Raw genomic sequence first — 26,160 nt, forward strand, 5'->3', positions numbered from 1 at the left:
AACAAATTAATCTATATAGATTTTGATTGTTTCCCTATTCCACAGAGCATGATGCTGGTGCAGTATACTAAGAGAATCACATTGATGGAATACAGAGAGTAGAAAGCATCAGGTAAACTAGATACCTTGATAAGACACTTGTGTGGCAAGAAACCTGAGATAAATTCCATGAAAATACAGAGACCTGAATCTCACTGAAGATTCTGAACTCCAGTGATCTGAGGCATGTTAGGATATTCCCTTCGAAGGGCTAATTTCCATACCTTTTGTCTCCATGCCAAGAAATAAATGTACATTGCTTGGAGGGCTTCCTTGGATTCTGGAGACAACGCACATTGTATGCCATATTGCCACCTCCTTCTCAACCAGCATCTATGGCTTCATGAAGAGTTCCCAGTGACCAGCTGACTGAGGAAGCTCAGATTGCTGCAGCATTACTACGCAATTCAAAAAGCCTTGCAGAGTACAAGAGGGTTGTAAAATCCCACCAATTGAGAAATTTAAAATGCCCACATCGATGATCAGAATCTTTGAAATAAGATGACCAGAGGATTAGACATTAAGAGTATTGAAAAAAAGGCACACAGACCTCTCAGAATGAGGAAAGAATGTGAAAATATGTGTCCCAAGCGATGATCATCGGGGAGGGGATGGGGGGGGCACCTCTTCATAATAATACAGAAAAGATAAGGCAACCTGTGAATGTAAATTTCCTTTCTCAGACAGTCCAGTGCTTGCTTAATAAACTTATGAACAAAATGGCCACAATGGCAAAAACAGAGATTTGCAATGTTTCAATTTCACCTCACCTAGGATGATCTCACTGCTGAGAAATTTGCAAGCAACAGAAAACTGACACCAAATTTCCAAGAAGGGACCGTATCCCAGGGGACCAATCCGCCACATGGTGACAAGCTAATTACACTGAAATATCCCATTATGGAAGATCAGTAATTTTTCCTTACCAAAAAAACATGCCCTCTGGATTTGGATTTATTTTCACTGTTTGCCGCTCTTCTGCCATCAACTCTATCATCTGTGAATTTACCAAATATGTCATTTACTGTCGCAATATCCCACACACCTTGTTTCTAACAACTCATTTTAAAAGTGAAAGAAGTAAGAATAGTTGCTGTTGTTCATGGGATTTGTTGGTCTTAAAAGGTACCTCATCACTTAAATGCAACTGCTCATAAAAATAGTAAATTCATTTATTAAAGACCCACTTTTCATTCCAGCCAAAGGCAATACCTTGTGATGCAGTCTGAGTGGATGCAGCATAGGCTCTGGAAGGATTATGATATAATTAGGAGTAGCTGAAGGAGAGACCATTCAGTTGGAGCTGTGGCCTTTGGTAGAGACACACAGCCAGCCAGCTCGTGGCAAGATGGTAGTGAAGGAAGAGGGTCAATAAATATGCCAATCTCACCCTTCTCACCTTTTAATCTCCTACCAATGCAGCCCACTAACCAAACCTAAACAAAAGCCAGAGGGTAAGACAGCCTACTGACGCAGTCCATAAAGGTCATCCTCTGGGAAACACAGCAGGTTGAAGAATAGTGGAGAATAAATTTCGAGGGAAAAACAGAAAATATCTACCACACTCTAACAGTGATATCCTCTTTTATTACTCACTCAGTTCATTTCCAGGTTTGAAAGGCAATAGTTATTAGGGTTAAGATGTCAAAATTTATAATATTATTTGATAATGCCACAAAGATATACCATTGCCTAGGTAAGAGCCACAAAATGGTTTTGAAGAGTGAACAAGAGCATTTAGGGCTGAGGAATACTTTGGATCTTCCACTCCTATTCACTCTATGTCTCTAGGAATGTCCTCCCAGTTAACAACCCCTACATCCTCATAGTTTCGAGCATAAAAATGCAAGAATTTCAAAATCAGATTACTTTTCTAAAGTCTGTAGGCACTGAAGCAGAAGAAAAAACAAACTTTAAATCATCCTTGATTCTTCTTTACCTCTCACATCCAATCCATCATCAAGTCTTGGTGGCTCAACTTCCAAAATACATCCCACGTACATATACTTTTTTCTGGTATTCAGCACTACCCTGTAATCTAAGCTATCATCATTGCTCACATAATCTTTTAAATGAGGAAAAAAAGTAAAAATGTTCTTTGACCTTCTATTTGATAAATTATTGCTCTGATTTTCCTAATAGCAATCACCATTATCCAGAATCATGTTTGCTCTTTCACTGTTTACTTCTTACTGTTTATCTTCCTCATAAGTCAGTAAGTTCCATGAGTGTTAAGAGTTGACCTTTTTACTTATACTTTCCAGGACCCAGGATGGTACCTGACAAAGAGTAGGTGTTAAAAAATTTTTCATTAATGAATAAATGAATTCTAAAGCACTCTTCAATATTAGATTTACTAATAGAGTATGACTATACTTCTGTTACTATTGTATACATTGTTTTGCATGTGTTTGGTATAGGTATTTTTGACAGGAGGGTGCAAGGAAGAACTAATTCTTCATTTTGGTAAATCCTACAAGGTTATGAATTGACTTTATTGGTATGATTTGCATATAATTTTCAAGAGAAATAAGTTCTATTAAATATTATCCATAATGTAATATAAAGGTGACAAGCTATCTACATTTTAAAAGGTTAAAATGATAATATCGTCTTTGGTTTGTCATTCTGCCCAACAGGTTATTTTGGTTTTGAGCATGAATTTTAAAAATCAAACTAAAGTTAACTAAAATCTTTAGTATGGCATGGCAGGAAATAAATGATTCTACATGTTTCTACAAAAACAAAACTGAAGAACTGAACAAAAAATTTACTAATTGCTCTTATTTTGGCACTGAAAACCCTAGGAAATAAGAGAGGGTTCCAGAACTCAAGGAATTCAAAAATCTATGCAAGGTGAAAAATCAATAAAGTTAAATACAACATAAGTGATAAGGTATATACTAGTAGTACAAAACAAAAGCATGAACGCAAAGGAGTGGGCTACCTGATTTTTGTTCAGAAAAATTAAGAAAGGCTCCAAAAGTTACACCTGAGCTGAGCCATCAGTCTAAAATACAGGCAGGGGCAAGTAGACCCCATCATGCTGAACAGTTTGGATTCTACCCTGCACTGAATGCAGTCTTTGATAGATATGGGCAGACATGGTCATCTCTGTTTTTGTTTTAGGTACATTAGCCTGGCAGGATTACAGAAGGCCAATGGGACAGAGGGGAGAGCAGAGGCAGAGAGTTCAGTTAAAAGGTGACTGCCATTTGCAGGGAGTAAAAGGAAACTAGAACAAAGTTCACCAACCTCTCCGTGAGGTGACAGTGAAACAAAAAGCAAACTTTTCCTCTAATGTTCAGGTCAAATAGCATACAGGCCATGAAATATTTTTCTTCTCCTAGCATTGTCATAAAGACTTTCATAGATGAAACCTAGTGAACAAATATGGAAAAGTTATTTTACATTTCCCTTCTGGGATCTTTTGTCTTTTAGTCATGAGGAAAATCATATTCTTTAAGAAGTTCATGGAAAACATATTTACTGCTTTAGTTATCTCGTACGTGGCACATACAGTCTCCAAATTGCATGGCACTATGGAAAGATGATACCAAAAATAAAGGGATAAAGTGATAAAACTAACTAACTTCTAACTAGCTAACTTCTCCATTCATTTAGGAAAGAACAAGCAGAATCCAATTTGCCTGGCCAGTTAGAAAATTCCTCAGACCATCCTGCTGCTGACAAATCTCTGGAAGCCTCCTACTTTGTGAACTTCACTGCTGCTCTACCCTGCTGTATCAAGAAAGCACACTTCAGTTACACCTATTTCTATTTTATCATGAATCATTTTCCCTTTTATACTCTTCCCTGACTGCCCTTTTTCCTACTGATACAAATCCCTTCACTTCTAAAATCCAATCAACTCAGCATAACTCACACATTTTAACTGTTTTCAACAGCCGGTGCTCCTCCAACTTTACTTAACAGAATTAGCCAAATACCCTGAGCTTTGTTTGGATCTTTAATCTTTGAATGAATCATATTCTAATGCTTCCTGTTTACTACAACTTGCTAACCACACCAAACCATCCTGAATATAGGTAAGACTATATCTAAAGAGTAAAATTTGTTAGAAATATACAAAACAGGAGAGAGAAAGGCATCTTTTATTTTTATGATTACTTCTTGGATAGTCAGCCTATCATAAAAAGTCAGTACTGGGTCTCCATCTGGTGGCCAAAATTTCTACCTGTAAATTGTAAAGGACCTCATTACTTTTTGGTCCATCACCCTGAGAGTGAATCACAGAAGATACAAAACATGATGCATTATCCTAAAAAGAATGCATACTCATTTAATTAACTCAGAAAATGTTAAGTTTGATAATGCATAAAGTCATACTTACAGAAATTCCAATGTTTAGAGCCAAACTTCATGCAAGAAAAACAAAAACGCAAATATGTTCTGAATTGAGCACAAAGGTAAATTCTGTAACAGTCAGAAATTGAATTTATGTAATCATTATTTAGCAAATATTTATTGAGCACATATTATATGTGAACAAATGCCCTCAGTGCAGGGGCTATAGTGAACAAGATAAGCAAATTTCTTCCCTTCAAAGAGCTTACATTCTAGTGAAGAGAAATAAAAATATATACAAACCATAGTATCAGTTGTAACCAATGTAAGGAAGTAAAATAAAGTAGAATAATAGGATAGGGAGTTATAGAGGTGAAAATATACTTACTTTATGAAGAATGGTCAGGATTGGCCTCTATAATAAGACAATATTTAAATAAGAGACTTGAATAAAGTGAGAAATTTATGCATTCCTAAGGAAAAACATTTTAGGCTAGTACATATAAAGGACCTTTAAACATGTTTAAAGATCAGTAAGTGGAACAATGTGGCTGGAGAATAGTAAGTGACAGGAAAAGTGAAAGATGAGGTAAGAGAGGTAGCAATGGGTCAAATAATGCAGGGCCTTAAAGCCACTCAAGGACTTCGAATTTTAATCTAAATGTGGAAGAAAACCACTGGAGGTTTTGTACAGAATCAGATTTGCGTTTTAATAGGCTCACTCATCTATGTGAAGAACAGACTGGGTATATATTCGTAGGGGCAGCAGGGAGACCACTGAGAAGTCTGCTGCAGGGAAGAAATGGTGGTGGCTTACACCCTGATGATAGCAATGCAAGGGGTAAAAAGTCATAGAGATTATGTTTTAAAGGTGGTGCCAATAGGAATGTTTGTGGGGTATGAGAGAAAAAGAGCAATCGAGGATAACATCGAGGGTTTTGTCATGACAACCAGGTGAAGAGGAAACCAATTCCTAAGATGAAGAATACTGGGGAAAGAGAAAATTTGGGTAGGAAAAATAAGAATTTAATTTTAGACAAGCTAAATCTGAACTGGCTACTATTAGGCATCCAGCTGAAAACTTCAAGGATATACAGGTCTGCAATTCCAGTGAAATGTAAGAAATGAAGATATAAACTCCAAACAAGTGTTTTGTACCTTGTACTGTTGATCAACAAGAAAATGTGGATGGTTCACTCAATACAATCTACCAAAATGAGTTAAACACATGTTAAATTGATGGCAGAATAATTCAGAACGTGAAGGCAAATTTTACAATCTATTAGTTTCAAAGCTCCAAGGTGCTGACCATAACATCCCAGGCAATACGATGTACAAAGAAAACAAAAATTTGTCACTTCAGAGATGCTTTCACTTCTGGTAGAGTGACAAGACAAAGAATTTAACAAGAAACAAGCAATATGCGAGAATGAACAGGGTAGCAGGGGAAAACCAGAAGAGGGGAAGAGAATCAGTGAAAATAACCAGAAAGTACGTAAAGTGACAAAGGCCAGAAGGACAATGGTGATGACATGACCAGAAAGCTAAAGTATAAAACAAAACTTGCGATTTTCCCCAAAACTATATTTAATAATTTCATTTGTAGGAAAATTATTCCAAGTATTATATCATATTAACACATCACTGACTGGAGATGTATTAATACGTCTTTTGTTGCTTGAACGTTACTGACTGGAGACATATCAATACGTTTTTAGAGAGTGATACAATTAACATCACCATCAGAAGTTGTTAGAGCTTAAAATTGATCAAGGGTTCATTATACAACTTATGATTGTTGTTATCATTCACATTTTACTCCGTTAGGTTTTTGTTCCAATCTTGTGTATGTTATAAAGGTAAAATTTTCAAAAACGACGCAATGCGAAATGTTGAATGAAGAAGAATTTTTTTGGTGAATTTTATGCAGATACTTTCTCTGATTGTCCGAGCGACATATATACTAGTGTCTCAGAAGATGATACTTCTTCATAATATAGTTCTGATTCAGACGATGTGAATACTAGACCAACAAAAAGACAAAAAAACCTGTGATTGATTCTGATATGGAAAGTGAAAATGAAACTCACGGTGCTAGAGAATGCTCCTTCGCTTCTACAGAAGAGTGGACTGAAGACAACATTTCATGAAAATCAGAAGACTTTACAGGTGTGGCATGTATAACTATTAAATGTAATAATCCACAAAATGTTAGTGAAATAACAGAATTAATTTTTGGCCAGCCAAAATAAAATCGCTAGCCACAGGCGTTTGTTTCTGCAAAACTCCCCTGGTCAATGAGTTAATATCTCAATTATGTAGTCAAGAAAAACATCTTCCAGGTAAGTGAATTTTTAAATGACTTGAGACTGGTATTTCTGAACTTGGTCACATCTGTTGTCCTAGTTGGCTGCTATCACACCCATGACAAACTTATGGATGGATGATTAAAGCTATACTCTATACTGAAAATTTAAGCACAATGTGTGATTTCTTCTTTGGAGTTAAGGTAGGTCTGTTTGCCAACAAAGAAAGATAGAGATATTGTGGCTAATTCCTGGTACAGAGTATATGTTTAAGTCAACACATACTGGTTGAATGTTTACTATACACTTAACGCTGTATTAAGTATTAAAAATTCAGGTGACAGTTTTTTTTTCTGGGTGCCAGAGCTCTTTATTTTTTTATTGGAGTATAATTGCTTTACAATGTTGTGTTAGTTTCTGCTGTACAACGAAGTGAATCAGCTATATGTATACATGTCCTCTCTTGGACCTCCCTCCCACCACCCCTCATCCCACCCATCTAGGTCATCACAGAGCACCGAGCTGAGCTCCCTGTGCTATACAGCAGGTTCCCACTAGCTCTCTATTTTACACATGGTAGTGTATATATGTCAATCCTAATCTCCCAGTTCATCCCACCTTCCTCTTCCACCCCATGCCGTGTCTACCCATCCGTTCTCTACATCTGCATCTCTATTCCTGCCTTGCAAATAGGTTCATCTGTATCATTTTTCTAGATTCCACAGATATGTGTTAATCAAAACTACAGTGAAGTATCACCACACACCCGTCAGAATGACCATCATCAAAAAATCTACAAACAACAAATGCTGGACAGGTTGTGGAGAAAAGGGAACCCTCTTGAACTGTTGGTGGGAATGTAAATAGATACAATCACGATGGAGAACAGTATGGAGGTTGCTTAAAAAACTAAAAATAGAACTATTGCATGACCCAGCAATCCCACTACTGGGCATATACCCTGAGAAAACCATAATTCAAAAAGACACATGTACCCCAATGTTCATTGCAGCTCTATTTACAATAGCCAGAACTTGGAAACAACCTAAATGTCCGTCAACAGATGAATGGACAAAGAAGATGTGATACATATATATAATGGACTATCACTCGGCCATAAAAAGGAAAGAAATTTGGTTATTTGTAGAGATGTGGATGGACCTAGAATCTGTCATACAGAGTGAAGTAAGTCAGAAAGAAGTGATAGTTTTTAATTTTTTAATTAATTAATTTTTGGCAGCGCGGTGTCTTCGTTGCTCCACGCAGGCTTCCTCTAGTTGTGTTGAGCAGGGGCTACTCTTCATTGGGGTGGATGGGCTCCTCCTGTTGTGGAGTACAGGCTCTACTTGTGAGGGCTTCAGTAGTTGTACTCGTGGGATCTAGAGCGCAGGCTCAGTAGTTCTGGCACACGGGCTTAGCTGCTCCACAGCATGTGGGCTCTTCCCAGACCAGGGATCGAACGCATTTCCCCTGCATTGGCAGGCGGATTCTTAACCACTGTGACACCAGGGAAGCCATGATAGTTTTTAAGTATTAAGGGTTGAGATGATAGTATCTATCCTCAAGAAATAAACACATAATCAGATATATCAACAAATAAACTGCAGTCTGAGATCTGGGGTGGGGTGGATATAGGACTTCAATTAACAAATGTTTTTTGAATAAACAGTTAATTTTTTAAAAGATTATTAGTCCTGGGCTTCCCTGGTGGTGCAGTGGTTGAAAGTCCGCCTGCCGATGCAGGGGATGCGGGTTCATGCCCCGGGTCCGGGAGGATCCCACATGCCGTGGAGCGGCTGGGCCCGTGAGCCATGGCCACTGAGCCTGCACGTCCAGAGCCTGTGCTCCACAACGGGAGAGGCCACAACAGTAAGAGGCCCGCGTACCACAAAAAAAAAAAAAGATTATTAGTCCTTAATAAGGAATAAAGCCTCTTCCTTCAGTTTACAGTGATATTCACAAGTGTACAGGAGGAAGGTTTTTAAATAAGTGTGCAGATAATTTCCAGCATGGGATTAAGGAACCTTATCATGATGGGTTTAATCTGTCTGCAGGACAAAGATACAGAAATCAGGCAGTCTGATACTGTTTTTCTTTGCCTTCCTGATTCAAACAGTTCAGAAATACTTGCATGAAGGCTTACTGATCCAAAGTCTCCAAAATAAACCTTTCATTTGTTTTGTGCCTTCCCAAAAGGTACAAGTTACCTCAGTTCCCAACAAAAATCTAAAATGGGATATAAGGAATAAAATGCAAACAAAATGACTTTGAGGTATCCCTGCAAATATCCATCACTACGCTCTCTCTATAAAAAAGTGATGCTTTTTTTTTTTATGTTTAAAAGCAAAAATTAGGAAGTCAAATAATGTCAGGGGCTATCAAGGATATGGAGGAAAGGAAACTTGACAGTATAAACTGGCGCAGCCATCTGGAGAGCAATCTGGCACTGCTTTCTGAAATTAACCATGCCCATACTTCATGATCCTGCAATTCCATTTATGTGTGTATCCACTAGACAATCTTAAGTAAAAAAACTAAAGGAGACAGATATGATAAAATTCTTCAGCATAAACCATAAAACAAAATATACTTGTTAAATAAAATTTAATAAATTTTGTACAATGTAGGACACCATCCAAAAAAGATATTTGCAAGTGCCCCAAAATGACAAAGAATATCTAGAGCTGTACTACCCAATGCATGAGCCACTATCCACATGTGACTAGTTAATTAATTAAAATTAAAAAGTCAATTCTTCAATCACAGTAGTCAATAGCTGCATGTGACTAGTGGTCCCTGTAGTACTGGACATCACAAAGTAACATTTCCATCATCATAGAAAGTTCTACTGGATATTTCTGATCCAGAATATACAAGGAACTCATGCAAACCAATAAGGGGCAGCAGGAAGCGCAATAGTAAAATAGGACAAGGATATATATAACAAGCATAAAATGTATGCTCAAAAAGTAGTAATAAGAGAAATAAAAATGAAAACATTACATCACTATTATACCATTAATACTAACCAAATGAAAGTTAGGCAATGTCAGGTATTGGTGGGAATGTTAAGGCACAATAATGATAATTTACTGCTGGTGGCTGTGTGGACTGCTGTAGCCATTCTGGAAAGCAATCTAACACTTCTCGGTGAGATTAAACACAAGTATTCTCTTTCAGAAATTTCATTCATTGACATATATTAAAAATTATCACAAAGACAACCCCTGGAACATATAAGAGAACATTCACTGAAGCACTGTGGAAAACAGAGGGGAAAAAAAGGGGCAGATGAGGAAAAGGAGATGGAGGAATAGAGACAGGAAAAGAGATGAAGACAGGTAAAGAAACGGAAATGGTAAAAGATGAAGACAGGTGTGACAGAGCAAAAGGAATAAACGAGAATATCAAAAATAATAAATAGCAAGCAGGTTTTAAAGAGAAGAGATATAATGGGTAAAAGAAATATTTAAAGATATAGTGACTGGGGCTTCCCTGGTGGCGCAGTGGTTGAGAGTCCGCCTGCCGAAGCAGGGTACACGGGTTCGTGCCCCGGTTCGGGATGATCCCACATGCTGTGGAGCGGCTGGGCCCATGAGCCATGGCCACTGAGCCTGCGCATCCAGAGCCTGTGCTCCACAACGGGAGAAGCCACAACAGTGAGAGGCCCGCGTACCGCAAAAAATAAATAAATAAACAAACAAACAAATAAATAAAGTTGCTGAAAACAGAATTAAAATATATCCATATTTTTAAAAATTATGAGTACATTTTGAAAAATAAAGTAGTCGGTTACTTATCTTAGATTTCTATGAGAAATGCTAAGTGAGAAAAGCAAAATGCAGAAAATTGTATGATCATTTTTTATAAAACATAACAAAAATGTGTACATTGTATTTATATGCTAACATCATTAAATTCACTCATGCACTGAATTATATGCACATGGAGAAAATTTGGCTGTTATGACCTACCTTAGGGCAGGGATGGAAGAATTATATAAACAGAAATTATAAGAATTATTAGAACAGAGAAAAGAGGAAGGGAGGGGAATCCAAGCAAATGAAGGAAAAGAAAAAGTGCAGGAAACAACTATACTTAAAAATGAATGACATGATTATATTTATTCATGTATGTTAAATTATATATAAGGTACATGTATAACATCACACATGCTCAAAAAATCCTACCCTTACTTTAGGCACCTGAAATATCTTTTACCTTAAAAAAGAAAAAAAAGGCTTAAAAATTAAGAGAAGACAATCACGGAAAAATGAATAGAAATAAAGGAAACTAAAAGGAATTTAAACCATACAGGACTGAATGCCACTAGATGCCAGCAAAACGCTCCAAAAAATTATAGAAACATTTTTCTGAACTGCTAGACATTTTTCTTTACCTCAAAAAAAATATTCAAATTAGATGTAGAGATTACAAGGAATGAAGTTCCTTAATAGACTATAACCCATATAATAAAGAGGTTGATTGATATATAATTCCCTATTTCCTAAGTCATCTGAAACATTTTCAGTTTTAAAAATTCATGAATTATGCCCTCTGATAAGATGACAAAATTTAATATTTAATCAATATGCATTTATCTCATATCTATTATGTGTAAAATATGGAGGCAAATTGAAAGAATCATTATATTTATTCAATTTTTAGTCAAGTAGAACTACAAATTAAATAGAATGCTTACAAATAAACCAGTACAGACTAATGTACAATGGCACAAGAGCTATCTAGAATTCAGATATAGTCACGTGACTTATCATCCCAAAACCGAATAAATGAATAAGTAAGCCATTAGGCAGCTAAATGTGTGTCATAAACATTTTCACTGAAACTCATACTTTATACATTACTGAGCATCTTTACCACATCTACACACACCAAAAAAAGGTCTAATGATTCTTATAATGTGTTTATGTTATCCAGTTGTTCTAGTTACCACCTCAGAGCTTAATGTATAAAACAACTATTTTACCAAATTCGTGCATCCTGCAGCTTAGAAATTTGGACATGATGGAGTTGGGTTGTCTCTGCACAACGCCCATGGCAAGGACAACTCAAATGGCTGGGTTCTAGAACTGTTGACAGGAATCCTTATACACGGTTTCTCCATGTGGCTTGGGTTTCCTCCCCAGCCTGCATGCTGAAAGTTGGATTTCTTTCATGATAGTCCAGGCAACCACATTCAACTGTTTCAGAAAATAAGGTGAAATCTGCATCACTGTTTATGACCCAGCCTTGCAAGGCCACATTGCATCACTTCTACCCTATGCTTTGATCAAAGCATTCACAAGCCTGTCCAGATCCAAGTGGTGAAGAATGGCAAGGTCACACTGGATAAAAGCATGTGAGATGGGAAATATTACTGTGACAATCTCAGGATAAAACAATGTAACACAGTCTTCACTCTGGCCACAACAATTCACAGCATTCCCATATGCAGAATACACTATGCCCTTCCCTAAGACCTCCAAAATCTCAATCTATTATGGCATCAGGACAGTCTTGAACCTCCAGGTCCAAGGGTAGACTAGGCTGCCAAGAGGAAGTTCCTCAAGTACAGCTCCTTTTGATCTGAAGACCTATGAAACAAAGTGGCATGTTACCCCACACATACTTAACATACAATTGTGGGACAAGCAACAAATAACTTCTGTAGGCACTCTCATTCAAAAGAAGGAGACCAGCAGGAATTCAGTGATTGCTTGGAAATCTCTTTAGCCTAGCTGGATTCCTCAAGCTCGTTAGGTACACTTTCAGTTTTCCATATGGTGGCAGTAACAATTTTGCTAAATTTTCTTTAACTGACAAATATTTCCAGTCTCCTTTCCTACAGCTTCCAACATTTTCCTCAACTTCCTCAAAGCCCTCACTTGATAGCGTCCTTGAGGCTTGGTCAGGTTTCCTCTCTTCAAGGCCCTTTGGTTTCTACCCACTGCTCAGTCCAAAAGTTATGGCAGCCTCTCACTTCTGGTACCAAAACCTGTTCCAGTTATTATTTCAACTTACTCCAAAGCTTAGTGGTAAAAATAATGGTATTATTATGCTCACAGATTCTGTGAGGCAGAAATTCAGACAGGATAGAGCACTGCTTCACAATGTCTGGGCCTTATATAAAGGTGATATTAAAATGGTCATTAATCTGAAACTACCAAAAAAGTGCCTAAACATTTCTTCTCCATGTGGCTTGGGTTTCCTCACAGCGTGGCAACGTCAGCGTAACTAGCCTTCTTACGTGGCACCTCAGCATTAAGCACAAGTATTCCAGTGCACAAGTTAGAGGCACACAGCCTTCAGGACCAAGCCTCGGAAGTTACACAGCATCACTTCTCTACACTCTATGAAGAAGAGAATAAGGACAGGAGACAGCACTGTGGTCATTTTTGGAAAATAAAATCCTCTAATTTATCAAGAAATAAATAGTGAAGAAGACCAACGTACTATTGTCAACTATGCATAATGATGGAAGAACTAATGGCGGCAACACATATCTTTGCTGCCTCTCAAAACCCTATTAAAATAACAGGGAAAAAATAAAAAGATAAATCCCAAGGGCAGAAAAATATCAGCAATGGAAAAAGAAAACTAGTTGATACCTATTCCAATGGTCTGATCTGGGCAGATTTTGCTAGGAGATGACTATGGAGATAAAGACATACTGTCTCATCCCTAGTTACAGTTTGTCTGCCATCTCCACCCAACTCTCCCTTCCTCTCTTTCCTCTTCTAGGAAGATAATAACTTTAGCCCAACTGCTCTGAAAACAGAATCATGATAGAGGATGAGAGCCAATCATTTAATATCTGAAATAGCATCTCCAAGTGCATACCTTACAGTGAGGTTTTATTTTTATGAAGGAGGTGAGTGGATAAGTAATAACTAAACAAATACATACATACATAAAAAAGAACAGAAAAAGGATTTACTGAGATTCTGTATAGAAGAAATTAGACCAATGACCCCAAGCCCAACCCCAAATGCCTAGGTGATTACCTCTCCACTACTCAACAGAAGGTACGTTTATTCTCTAAAGCAGCAGTTCTCAAACTGTGGTCTGGGTACTACTAATGGGTCCCTGAAACCCTTTCTTACCTTACCAGTCGCTAAGGTAAGAACTGTTTTCATAATAATACTAAGATGTGATTTGCCTTTTCCATTCTCATTCTCTCATGAGTACAGAATGGAATTTTCCAAGAACTACATAACGTGTGATATAGAAACAGACTGAAAGCAGAAGCAAACAGGGAAACCCAGCTATCCTCCACAAAGGCAGGCATTAAATTTACAAAAATTTAAAACAATGCCAATTCTTCTATTTGGTTTCAGAAGTATTTTCATAGAATTATGTTAGTCTTAAAATTACAATATAAAATTAAAATATAATTATTTTATAATGAATATTTTAAATCTTCAATTTTTTTTTGACACAGTATATTTTGATAGATATAATCCACATAAACAAAAGCTCTTTGGGATCTGCAATAGTTTTTAAGATTATAAAGGGAACTTGAGAACAAAAGTTTCCAATCCACTGCTCTAGAGAAATTATACCAGAAAAAAGAGAGTCTCCTAATTTGGTAATGCCAAGCGCAACAGAAGGCATGGGTAACATACTGTGCTCAAAATTTGGAGACAAAATGAAATTCTGTACATGGAATCCATCGACCTGTTTCCTAATTTAGCTCCCAGATTGACAGCCTGGCATATATCCACCAAGCATATGAGGATTGTTAGCAGGGAAAACAGACCAAAGAGAAACCAACATAACAGAATGCTTTGCTCCTGTCAGATCATCCCTCAGCCCTTGAATGGAGAAGTTCCACTCTTGTTTTAAGTCCCTTCATTAATCAACATGAGTGGACCAAAAAAAAAAAAAAAGATATTTGAGGAAAATCTCAGACCAAAACCAACAGTATAAAGGGTAAAATAAAACTTAACATTTTTGCATCACTGAAACAAAACATAGATCTATAAAAAATAACCACAGGGAGATGAAAGATCCTTTCTCAGATGAGTAGGTGGCTCTAAGTCAAAGGGATCTTGTGAACCATCATGTATTCCGATGTATACACAATCTAAGTATGAAGCGCATCCTGGTTGACAGAGAAAAGAAAAAAGCCTTTCATATGTGTGCCTTTACTTTCTTTTTCCTACCATACTGTATTTTTAACCTTTATTGAAGTATTTTATGAGTATACAAGAGTCTTTTGAACACATTCAATTATCTCAGCCTGTGTAATTGCTGCAATGTATTAGGTCAAGTAGCTGAGAGTGCTTCTAACAGCTTGCTCAATAGGTTGAGTAAAATGTGGACTCAATGGTGTCCTACATTGAAAATGAGACGTCCAAAATTCTGTTTGTATAATATAGAACAATGATTCTCAAATAGTGGCCCCCAGACCAGCAGCAGGAAGATCCAACACAACCTAAAAAATAAAATAATCTAAGTCTCCATCTCATGAAGCTAGAAAAGCAAATCAAACACAGACTGGACAGCTACATGTAAAAGAATGAAATTAGAACACTCCCTAACACCATACACAAAAATAAACTCAAAATGGATTAAAGATCTAAATGTAAGGCCAGACACTATCAAACTCTTAGAGGAAACATAGGCAGAACACTCTATGACATAAATCACAGCAAGATCCTTTTTGACCCACCTCCTAGAGAAATGGAAATAAAAACAAAAATAAACAAATGGGACCTAATGAAACTTAAAAGCTTTTGCACAGCAAAGGAAACCATAAACAAGATGAAAAGACAACCCTCAGAATGGGAGAAAATATTTGCAAATGAAGTAACTGACAAAGGATTAATCTCCAAAATTTACAAGCAGCTCATGCAGCTCAATATCTAAAAAACAAACAACCCAATCCAAAAATGGGCAGAAGACCTAAATAGACATTTCTCCAAAGAAGATATACAGATTGCCAACAAACACATGAAAGGATGCTCAACATCATTAATCATTAGAGAAGTGCAAATCAAAACTACAATGAGGTATCACCTCACACCAGTCAGAACGGCCATCATCAAAAAATCTACAAACAATAAATGCTGGAGAGGGTGTAGAGAAAAGGGAACCCTCTTGCACTGTTGGTGGGAATGTAAATTGATACAGCTACTATGAAGAACAGTATGGAGGTTCCTTGAAAAACTAAAAATAGAACTACCATACGACCCAGCAATCCCACTACTGGGCATATACCCTGAGAAAACCATAATTCAAAAAGAATCATGTACCAAAATGTTCACTGCAGCTCTATTTACAATAGCCAGGACATGGAAGCAACCTAAGTGTCCATCAACAGATGAATGGATAAAGAAGATGTGGCACATATATACAATGGAATATTACTCAGCCATAAAAATAAATGAAATTGAGTTATTTGTAGTGAGGTGGATGGACCTAGAGTCTGTCGTACAGAGTGAAGTCAGAAAGAGAAAAATAAATACCATACGCTAACACATATAAACGGAATCTAAAAAAAAAAAAAAGGTTCTGGTGAACCTAGGGGCAGGACAGGAATAAAGACGCAGACGTAGAGAATGGACTTGAGGACAGGGGAAGGGGAAGCTGGGACGAAGTGAGAGAGTGGCATGGACATATATACACTACCAAATGTAAAATAGATAGCTAGTGCGAAGCAGCCGCATAGCACAGGGAGATCAGCTCGGTGCTTTGTGACCACCTAGAGGGGTGGGATAGGGAGGATGGGAGGGAGACGCAAGAGGAAGGAGATATGGGGATATATGTATATGTATAGCTGATTCACTTTGGTATAAAGCAGAAACACACCACTGTAAAAGCAATTATACTCCAATAAAGATGTTAAAAAAATTACCTTGAATGTTTAAATACTGATATGTTACAGTAGGCTGAATCTATGGAAATTTAAGCCAATTTTCTCAATATAAGAGGCAGCAACTTCTATAACTAAAATAATGCTGCTAGGCCATTTCTAACACAACGTCTTTTACTCTGAATTAAGTTTAGCAGAGGATTACTGTGACTCATTATGTATAGTCTGGATTCCAAATACAGAAAGGGACAGTTTCTAAAAGTTTTCACACATAAAATCCAGAATTACTATTTTCACTCACGAAATAATTCAGGAAGTTATCCATAATACTTTCTAGAATAGTGGTTCTCAACCTTGGCTCTACACTAGAATCACCTGGGGAACTTTAAAATCCTAATGGCAAGGCCATAGCCTGACCAATTAAAACAATCTCTAAAAGTGAGACCCAGGCATCAGAGTTTTAAAAAACGTCCTTTCTTAATGCCAATGCAAAGCCTAGGTTGAAAACCACTGCTGTTAGAGCCCCTCTGGTAACATTTTTAATAGGCGAGAGAGTTTCTCAAGCACAATATTTATTGATTATCTTCAAACAAGAACTACTAGAACCATTTTCCTCTAGACTCAGAGAGCCCGCAGGCAATAACAGCAGCAAACAGCAGTGGTTACTACTGCCCTTGGACAAGTAATACAGGTGGAAGGAGCTCGGATGGTACTCAAGACAAATAAATCAGTGTATGTTGTTTTCTTTTGTTTTGTTTTAAAACTATAATTATAGCAAACTTATCAGTCTATTCTTAGTCCGTAAAACCATATTTCTTTTATTTGTCTCACTGAAGTTATGATTTTTCCTTAAACGGGACCTCAAATTTTTTAAGAAGTATAATTTGTTTGATTCCCTGACTCCTTTTATAACTGCTACTTTCACACTTTAATTCACTTTTTGATTCACCGTGTGCTAAGGAATGCAGGAAGTGAGATAGAAATGGGGACCAAAAGTGGAATCTTAAAGAATCTGATAGGAAAAACAAAGAAGGCAGAAACATACACAGGTAAAGGAACAATAAAAGATATGTAAGTGCCAAAATGTATGGACTGATCATCAAGAGTTTTATAGAAAAACTCTTCCTCAAATAAACTATTTTTTAAGTATAAATAATGAATAAAAGTAGACTTTGGAATTGGAGAAATCTGAGTTTAAATTTTCAGTTCCTTACTTACCAGCTTTATATGCACGGGAAATTTACTTAATTTCCCTGAGCCTTATCCATAAAACAGTGATAATAACTTTGGGGGAGAGAGGTACTGCTTCCCATTCCCGATCTTCCTTCCATGTCAAAGTATTCATGATTGAGGCACACTCCTAGCATAACAATTCTCTGGTCTCTTTCCTCCCTTATACACAAGGAGTAGAGGCAATCTGACTGGTCCATTTACAATGAGAAAGATCTATGTTGGATTAGCCTCTTCCTCCTCCCCCTCTCCCTTTATAGAGATAACTACCTCAAGCTGTAAGGTTTACATGGGTAAGCCCCCATATGGAGAAACACTCCTCTGTGGCTATGTGGTAAGTCTAGTTTACTGATTCAATATTGGTAAACCCATTTGCCCATGGATATAAGCCACATTCATCATTCTTTTTCTTTAATAAATGTGGTATGTTGCTCATCAATTGTCTTTCTCCTTGTCTCTCTGTAAAGTGGTTTTGAATTCAGGCAAAGAAGCAGGATACTAGTTATTAGAGTCCATTTTAAACCTTAATATCAACCTACTTTATAGAATTGTGGTAAGCTTTAAATGAGCTAATACACATAAATCACCACACAGTACCTGGAACACAGTAAATAAGCACTCTACTATGATAAAAGAGTGATAAAAGAGTGATTCAAAAATAAGAAAAAAGGGCCAATTTTAAGGCATTGATCAATTCACTATAAAACATCTAATATGAATTCAAATGAAATCCTCTTTCTAAAATACATCAACAAAAACAAGACACCTCCATTCATTCACAGAATGTAACCGGCTATGATACTAGTTATAATATGGAATAATATACCAATTTACAGGCAGAACAAACATTCATTAAGCAGAGAACATTCTTTATAGCCTACAAAATCCTCACTAATCCATACAGAAAACGAAATACAATATGCATAAGCCAAATTGACAATACTCTAGCATGTAAAAATATTAAAATTTTAACAGTATTTTAGAATCAATTTGATGTCTAAAAATTTTCAGATGAAATGTGCTGGAGTCAGCTTATTCTGTAAGTTCAACTGCATTATCATTATGCTGAGAATCACACTCAAAAAACCTGAAGATATATTTAATCTAATAAGAAACATAATAGAAAACTGATTCTTCAAAATGAGCCCAGGAAGCTCTCTAACAGTAGCAAGATCAACCTGAGATCTATGGACCTTCAGGAGTTTTGTGAAATCCCTGAAATGTGTAAAATGTCATGCATGTGTGCACGCATATGTGGTTCAAACCCTCTACTTTCATTACATTATCAAGGGTCACCATTCAAAAAAGGTAAAAATAGCGAAGCATCATTTTATAATTCAAGTGATCACTTCTAGTTATCCATTTATTCAAATTTTTTAGTAAAATCTTGCAGGATATTTTCAACTTGAATAATTTTAGTAAATAACAAACTTCTAAAGAATCAAAAATCTACAAAAGTTACAGAAAATCTTTTTTTTTAAATGGCTACTTACCTTTCAAATGTTCTGATATATTTTTTTTTTATTAACGTGCAATGCTTTTTCTGGTGTTCTCAAGTCCATTGCATTATTTTCCTGTACTCCACTTCGTAGTTTTTCAGAAATGTTTTCAATGCAATTGGTGTTATCATTCAAACCATTAGGTAGTTCCCAAAATGAAGCTGCTGCACATGTATCAAATGCAGTGGTACTTCAGGGATTATGTTTTCCACTACCAACCTTCTTCCTCAGTGTTAAATTTCTAGAATGTAATCTTTTACTAATATGGCTTTTCTTTAAGAGGTTCTTACAGACATCTTTCCTCTTTATAGTTTTCTGCCTTTTCAGCTTTTGCTTCTCAGTGCACATACAATTCATACTTTCTCTTTTGTAATAACTTTGATCTAACAATTGGCAAACAGGCTTACTCTTTGATTTATATTGGATTTTAGTAGATCCAGTAGCAGTAACTGCATTGAGATGATCTGAATCTTTAGAATAAATTGCAAGACCAGAGTCAACTAACATATCTGCCAAAGTATTTTTCTCATGAATGATATCTACCTTCAGTTTTGTTTCAAAACTGTATTCCCTAAACTAAAAAACTAAGCCTGGTTTACTCAGGAAATCTTGAAAAAAACTTTTGGCTTCTTCATTCCAATGCTTCCCTTTAGCAGGTAAGATACCATATAAGATGCAAGGATAACTTAGCCTCAGCAAATTCAGAAGTTCCTCAGGAACAACTTTAAGATTTTTTATATCTGAATAAAGTATGTAAACAGAAAATCCATAGTCAATCAATACAAGAAGACTGATCAGAGACTTAAGAAATTTCTACCCTATTCCACTGATCTTCCAATTCATATTTGAACAAACAACTTAGAACCTGGAATTACGTGCTCTTGAGGCACTGTTTCTAAGTCTTCTGGTAGATCAGAAAGCAACATAAAGAGAGATTTCATTATGTCAAAGAAATCTTCTAACTGAACAAAGAAGTCTGATGGATCAGAAACAGCAGTGGCAATACCAGAATATTGCCCACCATTTTGGAGTTCTGATCAAGTAAATGATCTTATTGTACATGTGATACAGGAGTCTCAGATTCGACGTTGAAAATAACTTCTGAAGATCTAAATTTGTTTTCTTCAACATGAACTGTATTTAAATTTAAATATTCCAAAAGTAACAGGCCATCTATCAAAATTTCTACTTCCCAGGCAGAGTCTAAATATTTCAGAAAAAGGATGTTTATTTCCAAATGAGCAACTAAGCACACAATGGACTCAAATGGCAATGTTCCTAAAATGTTCAAACCAAATTCATTTACAAGGCACAGCTTGTCTTGGAATATTTCTGCTTTCATTAATAAACACCTTGGTATTACATAAGGGCACTATTTCATACCTATCATGATCTACTAAAAAAACAAGCACTTTCTTATCGACACACTTTTTTCCTACTTTTGATTGATATCACTTCAAAGTTTTTTTAGATTTTACCAAGCATTCTAAGCCTTTTTCAATATTTTCCATTGATAAAAAAGAGGGTTTTTTTACTCCTTTAGTAATTAATAGTGTTAAATCTGATAAAATCTTTTTATTTTTAGATAACTTCACATAAAATATCCCACATTTTGCAACATAAAGTATTTCAGCCTTTTCAAGTTGTCCAGGTTTGAACTCTTCAAAAGGAATATTAACCAGTTGTTGGTAGGATGGTTGAAGGATCATAGAACCTTCATACTCATTTGATGGTCCTTCCTTCCTTTCTTTATCAATAGGGCTCACCTTTTGAGAGACAACCTTAGGGATTTGCAATACTGTTTTCTGTAGTTTTGAACATGCTGTCCATTTCAGGAGTTCATTAATGACACATTTTCATCACAAATTATATTTACTTCCCATTTCTGTTCATGCTTTTTCAAAAACTCATAAGAAACTGTTTTATTACTCTTGAATCAAAATAATCCACAGTTTTGCTGTACCATATTTCATCAGGCTCATTCTACTTTACTCCACTAAGGAAAGAATGAACTCCTAGCTGAGGAATAGTTAAGAATTCCTTCTTAATTTCATAAATTTTTGATGTGTTTACTACTCCAATGTTACCATAGTCAATAAATTCCACTTCAAAAGAATTTCCTAGTAAAATTTTCTTAAAATGGCATTGTCACCAGAGTATTCTGCAACTACAAGATCTCCCACCACAGGTTTGACTGATTTTCTCTCTTTCACTGTATTGGTTCTTCTTGCATTTAGAGCATCCACTAGGCTCATGATTACATTTTCAGTCTTGGCAAGCTGAATATGGAAACTTGCTGGATTACTTATATTAGAAACATATTCTTTAACTTTGGCATTCAAGTAAATTTTGGGTTGAGGAAGGTCTTTAATCTGTGGTCTAGCATGATTATATGTGTTTTGTGAGGCTGCCTGATTTAATTCTCTGATAAAAGACTGTGATACAACCCTTACTGATTTCTGGTCCACATCACTTTCATCAAGAATATGTGCAGACCCAGGGGCAATTTTTACACCTTTATTTTTAAATCCATCATTCAAAGACTTCTTCACCTTGTTTTTTGACACAAGTTCAACTTTATAACAAACTGATGGTTTCAAACGCCTGCCATATATACTTTTGGGATTCATTAACTGATCTATTTTGCTTTCAGAATATGTTATTAGACTAGTTTTACTTATTGTACTATGGTGATAATTGTTTTCTATTTTGCCTTTCAAGGAAACAGCAAGTTTCTCATTTGTTTTAGGACGCTTTTCCACACATTGTGCTTGGTCACAATGTTTTTCTCCATAAGCATGAATCAACATTTTAATTTTCTGATTTATATGTTGATATCCATCATATAAGTCTACACCAAGCTGGCCATCTGGCTCCTTGGACAATATTATTGCCCTTAATGGTTTTCCCAAAAAATTATCTTCAACCCAGCTATTGATTTCTGCTGGAATATCTACATCTCTAAGATCTGACAAAAAACATTTAATAGCTTGCATAGGTGTAAACAGCAACTGTGATAACTCATCTGAAACATCCCTCAACATACTTTCTTCTACTAATTGCTTATTTCCAAAGTCCACAAAATATACCAGGAAGTCAGATAATGAACCTGTCGGCATCGCTAAAGCTCTATAAGGGAGACCATCCTCTACATACTTAGATATACACAATCTCATTTTACTAAAATCAGATTTGTGGCACTGACTGAGGTTACTAATCTCTGTGATTTTTGTTTCTCTCATCTCTAGGTCTTTATTATTTGTACTAAGTTGGCAATAAAACTTTTTGGGACTATATATGTGAGATATATATATTTCTTCCTCACTTCCAATTTTTATATTGAAGGAAGAATAACTGTAAAGACTAACTGAAGATGGAAATGGCTTTGATACTGTACTATACTGTGCAGAGCCATGATTAAGAAATTCTCTTGCACTAGCAAATGGAGATTGTAAATCCACCAAATTACATAAACAGTTTGGATATATAAGAACTAAGGCATAGATGACACAAGTCAATAACCCTCTAAATGAAGAAATAAAATTCCCAAGGTCTCTGCATGCTTCTCTCGTCCAATTGAATACAACTAATGGGTTCAACTAAATGGTTAAGACTGCATCTGAAGGCCTGACCTTCTAAAACAAGGAAACATGGTTTAAAAGCAGAAAAATCTTTAATTAAAACTCTTTCCTGGTAACCATAATCAACAAGTACCACATCAAATTCTTTTTTTTTTTTTTTGCGGTATGCGGGCCTCTCACTGTTGTGGCCTCTCCCGTTGTGGAGCACAGGCTCCGGATGCGCAGGCTCAGCGGCCATGGCTCAGGGGCCCAGCCACTCCGCGGCACGTGGGATCTTCCCAGACCGGGGCACGAACCCGTGTCCCCTGCATCGGCAGGCAGACTCCCAACCACTGCGCCACCCGGGAAGCCCCCAACATCAAATTCCTTTTTTGATACTTGAGTCAAAATAGCAGCTCTATACCACTTCCCATCTTTAGAATACTTAGCAACACAAGCAATCTGCCCAATCTGATAAAGATCAGAATGAACACTATAATAATCCTGAAGTTGTTCCAGTAATTCAGTAATTTTAAGTCTTCTAACTTACATTGCAGCTGGCATGAGAAGTCACCTGGGCCATAATAGTAAGAACACTTAACTTCAAGGACTGTTCCTGGTTTAAATACATATTCTTTATAAGGCCATGGTGACTCACGTCTCACAGACAAGGTGAAAGGGTTTTTTAAATCTAGGAAGTTAACAGCTGGGGACTTTAACAAAGAAAAGTTACTTCCTTTTAGCTTATCTGAACGGTACTTTTCAGGTTTAGGTCCTTCAAGAAGGGCAGATATAACTTTCTTAATATTTACTTTGTTTTTAGATTTTAAATTTAACACTGAATATTCACTTACAGATTTTGTACAACATTCTGGTTCTACTTCCCAATATTCTGCATATCCAGCTTGTAACATAAGAGAGACAACATCAATATTTTCTGAGGCTTCAATATTCTGAATATTTACAGTATACTTCTTTGAAGCAAAACTGCTTTGTTCAAGACAATTTTTTAAAAATAATCAACTGCTACCTTCATCCATAAATCTTCAACGGGAAATATATATGCAAGTGAACAACACATGGCTAAGGCAGGCAACTCACAAAACTCTGGAAGCAAAATTTTTACATCAAAAAATGGTATGGAATCAGTATTTCCGTAATCCAAGAAATAAACATTAATTTTATAACCATTAATTTCAGTAATGACAGCTCTATAAAAACGTCTGTCCTTGCTGTATCTAGCACAACAAAATAATCCAGGTTCTGGAATTCTTAGAATCAGTTCATCATTTTCACACAAATCATAAAATTTGTTTATATTTTTCATTATATCTTGAAATTCATTTTGATGTTCATTAGTACATATCCAGAAATTTGATGGGTTTAATACATATGCTACAAAAGCTATGTAGATAGCTTCTATCTCCATTTCTACAGTTTTAATAGGAAAATCTACTTTCAAAGTGTCTTTTTTATTTAGAGAATCTATTGATCATTCAGTATTTGCAATAAAACTCTCAACTGCAAAGCCGTTTACATCTGAGGCACTAGTCTCCCTCAACATATTTGAGATTTTTGAATCAGACACTGGACAAAGTACTTGGATGCCTACGGTCTTTAGCAGACACTTAGAAGTAATTGTAAACTCTTGAGTTTGTAATGTTACATAATACAAATGCTCATCCTTACTGAACCAATCAAGGTGTGCATATACTATTTGTCCTAACAAGGCTTGTTTAAATACACTTAGCTGAAATTTTCTTGCATCTCTGGACTGTGTAAATATGTCAGAGAACACGGAAATGAAAATAATGGTACTAAAATAAAATCCTGTTTAAGTTTCTTTACGTGAATTGAGGGTATAGCCTCACTACTGCCATAATCCATAAACCAAATTTTCACTTGATTATTGGGCAAGAAGAATTGCTGAAGAATTGGGCAAGAAGAATTACTGAAGAATTCCTCTATGCCACTGTCCATTTCTCCTTATGGCAACACAAAGTACTCCAAAATTATCACATGTGGGACTACCTTCTTGACTGATAATATCATAATGCAAAGTCAAACACACTGTCAAGTTTTCTAACTCGGGAATCCATTTAATTAGTTGGCAATAAAATTTACTTGGGCTCACGGCAGATGATACTTTTACACTTTCAATGCTGCCTACTGACAAAGATAGTTGCAAATTATCCAGAACACGTTGAATATCAAGTAAGTATAAGTATTATTACTTAATGATAATTCAGGTCTTTTATGTTGTAATGAATCTGGCATTTGTTTGGGGAATTCTTTTACCATTTCCACAATAAGACAAAATGAATCTCCATCAGTAAGTCTCCCTAATTGTAATTCAAGAACCTGGGATATAATTTTTGGCACTTCAAGAAGAATCATCTGAAGAGGCAAAATAGCTCGTACACAACCTTTCACTTGTAGTCCTACCAATGACTTGAAGTAATTCAAAGCCTTAGGAGACCATTTTCCCCCAGTTGGTAATATGTTGGCAAAAATGCCAAACATTACCCATGGTGGTAGATCAAATAAGTTGCCACAGGCTGAAGCAACCTGCGTACTGTCAACTCTCAGTTCTTCTCCACGATCTATGAGGAGCACAGTATACAGATCATTTTTCTTTTCCACAACTCTTCCTCTCTGCCATTCTCCTGATATTCTTTCTTCTACCAAACAAAATTCATCAATGTCCACATTATTTTTTACTTTTGGAATATCCTGTATTTCCCTCTGTAATATGTGGTAGTCAAACTCACATTCACTATTATTTCTGCCTTGAAATTTCACCAGAACGTCCTTGGGAAAACATGCTATATGTGATATTGTCAGATCCACATCTAAAAATGTTGGTAACAGAGATGTAGAATCCATTTTCTAAAAAGCAAATAATAAGTACCTATTAGCTTCTGGACAGACAGCTGTCAAAATTAAATGAAATTAGCCTTATATGTATATAAACACAAATCTTAAAAATAATTCTTTGCCTGCATTTACCAAACTGAACATGTTGGTAAAAGTTATATACACTGGACAAGATGAAGAGAAACAAAATGCATTTAACTGTTCACTGCCTTCCACACTTTCAAAAAATTCCATTGAAACAACCAAAAGAACATAAAAAATAGGGAGAATATATATAATCACTGGAAAACAGAAAAAAGCAATATTTTTCAGAGACTAACAAATTTCTACTAGATAATGGACTGATATGGTATAATAAAAGGAAGCCAAATAAAAACTACTGGAAAAACTCCTCCCCTCCTGTAAGAAAACTACTTTCCCTCATTCAGACCTCTTCCAACAACCCCTAATTCAAGGGGGTGAGTGCTAGAAGCAAGGTTGGATGGTGAACCAACAGGGGACACACTGTTCACACTCCCCAC

The 26,160-nt window shown here is 36.2% G+C and overlaps 1 protein-coding gene across 1 annotated transcript; it reads right to left on the reverse strand.

Annotated features, from left to right (window-relative positions):
- Positions 1 to 12,944: 12,944 nt before the first annotated feature.
- On the reverse strand, positions 12,945 to 25,648 carry TDRD15 (tudor domain containing 15). The gene is given in 16 exon segments (XM_067703870.1): positions 12,945 to 13,006; positions 19,610 to 19,989; positions 19,991 to 20,061; positions 20,063 to 20,265; positions 20,268 to 20,463; positions 20,465 to 21,060; positions 21,063 to 21,131; positions 21,134 to 21,340; positions 21,343 to 22,784; positions 22,786 to 22,924; positions 23,149 to 23,284; positions 23,287 to 23,738; positions 23,741 to 24,532; positions 24,535 to 24,688; positions 24,690 to 24,977; positions 24,980 to 25,648. Coding segments are annotated over 16 exon segments (5,856 nt in total).
- Positions 25,649 to 26,160: the final 512 nt, after the last annotated feature.

This window comes from Pseudorca crassidens, chromosome 14, assembly GCF_039906515.1.
Source record: "Pseudorca crassidens isolate mPseCra1 chromosome 14, mPseCra1.hap1, whole genome shotgun sequence".
Taxonomy (NCBI): Eukaryota; Metazoa; Chordata; class Mammalia; order Artiodactyla; family Delphinidae; genus Pseudorca; species Pseudorca crassidens.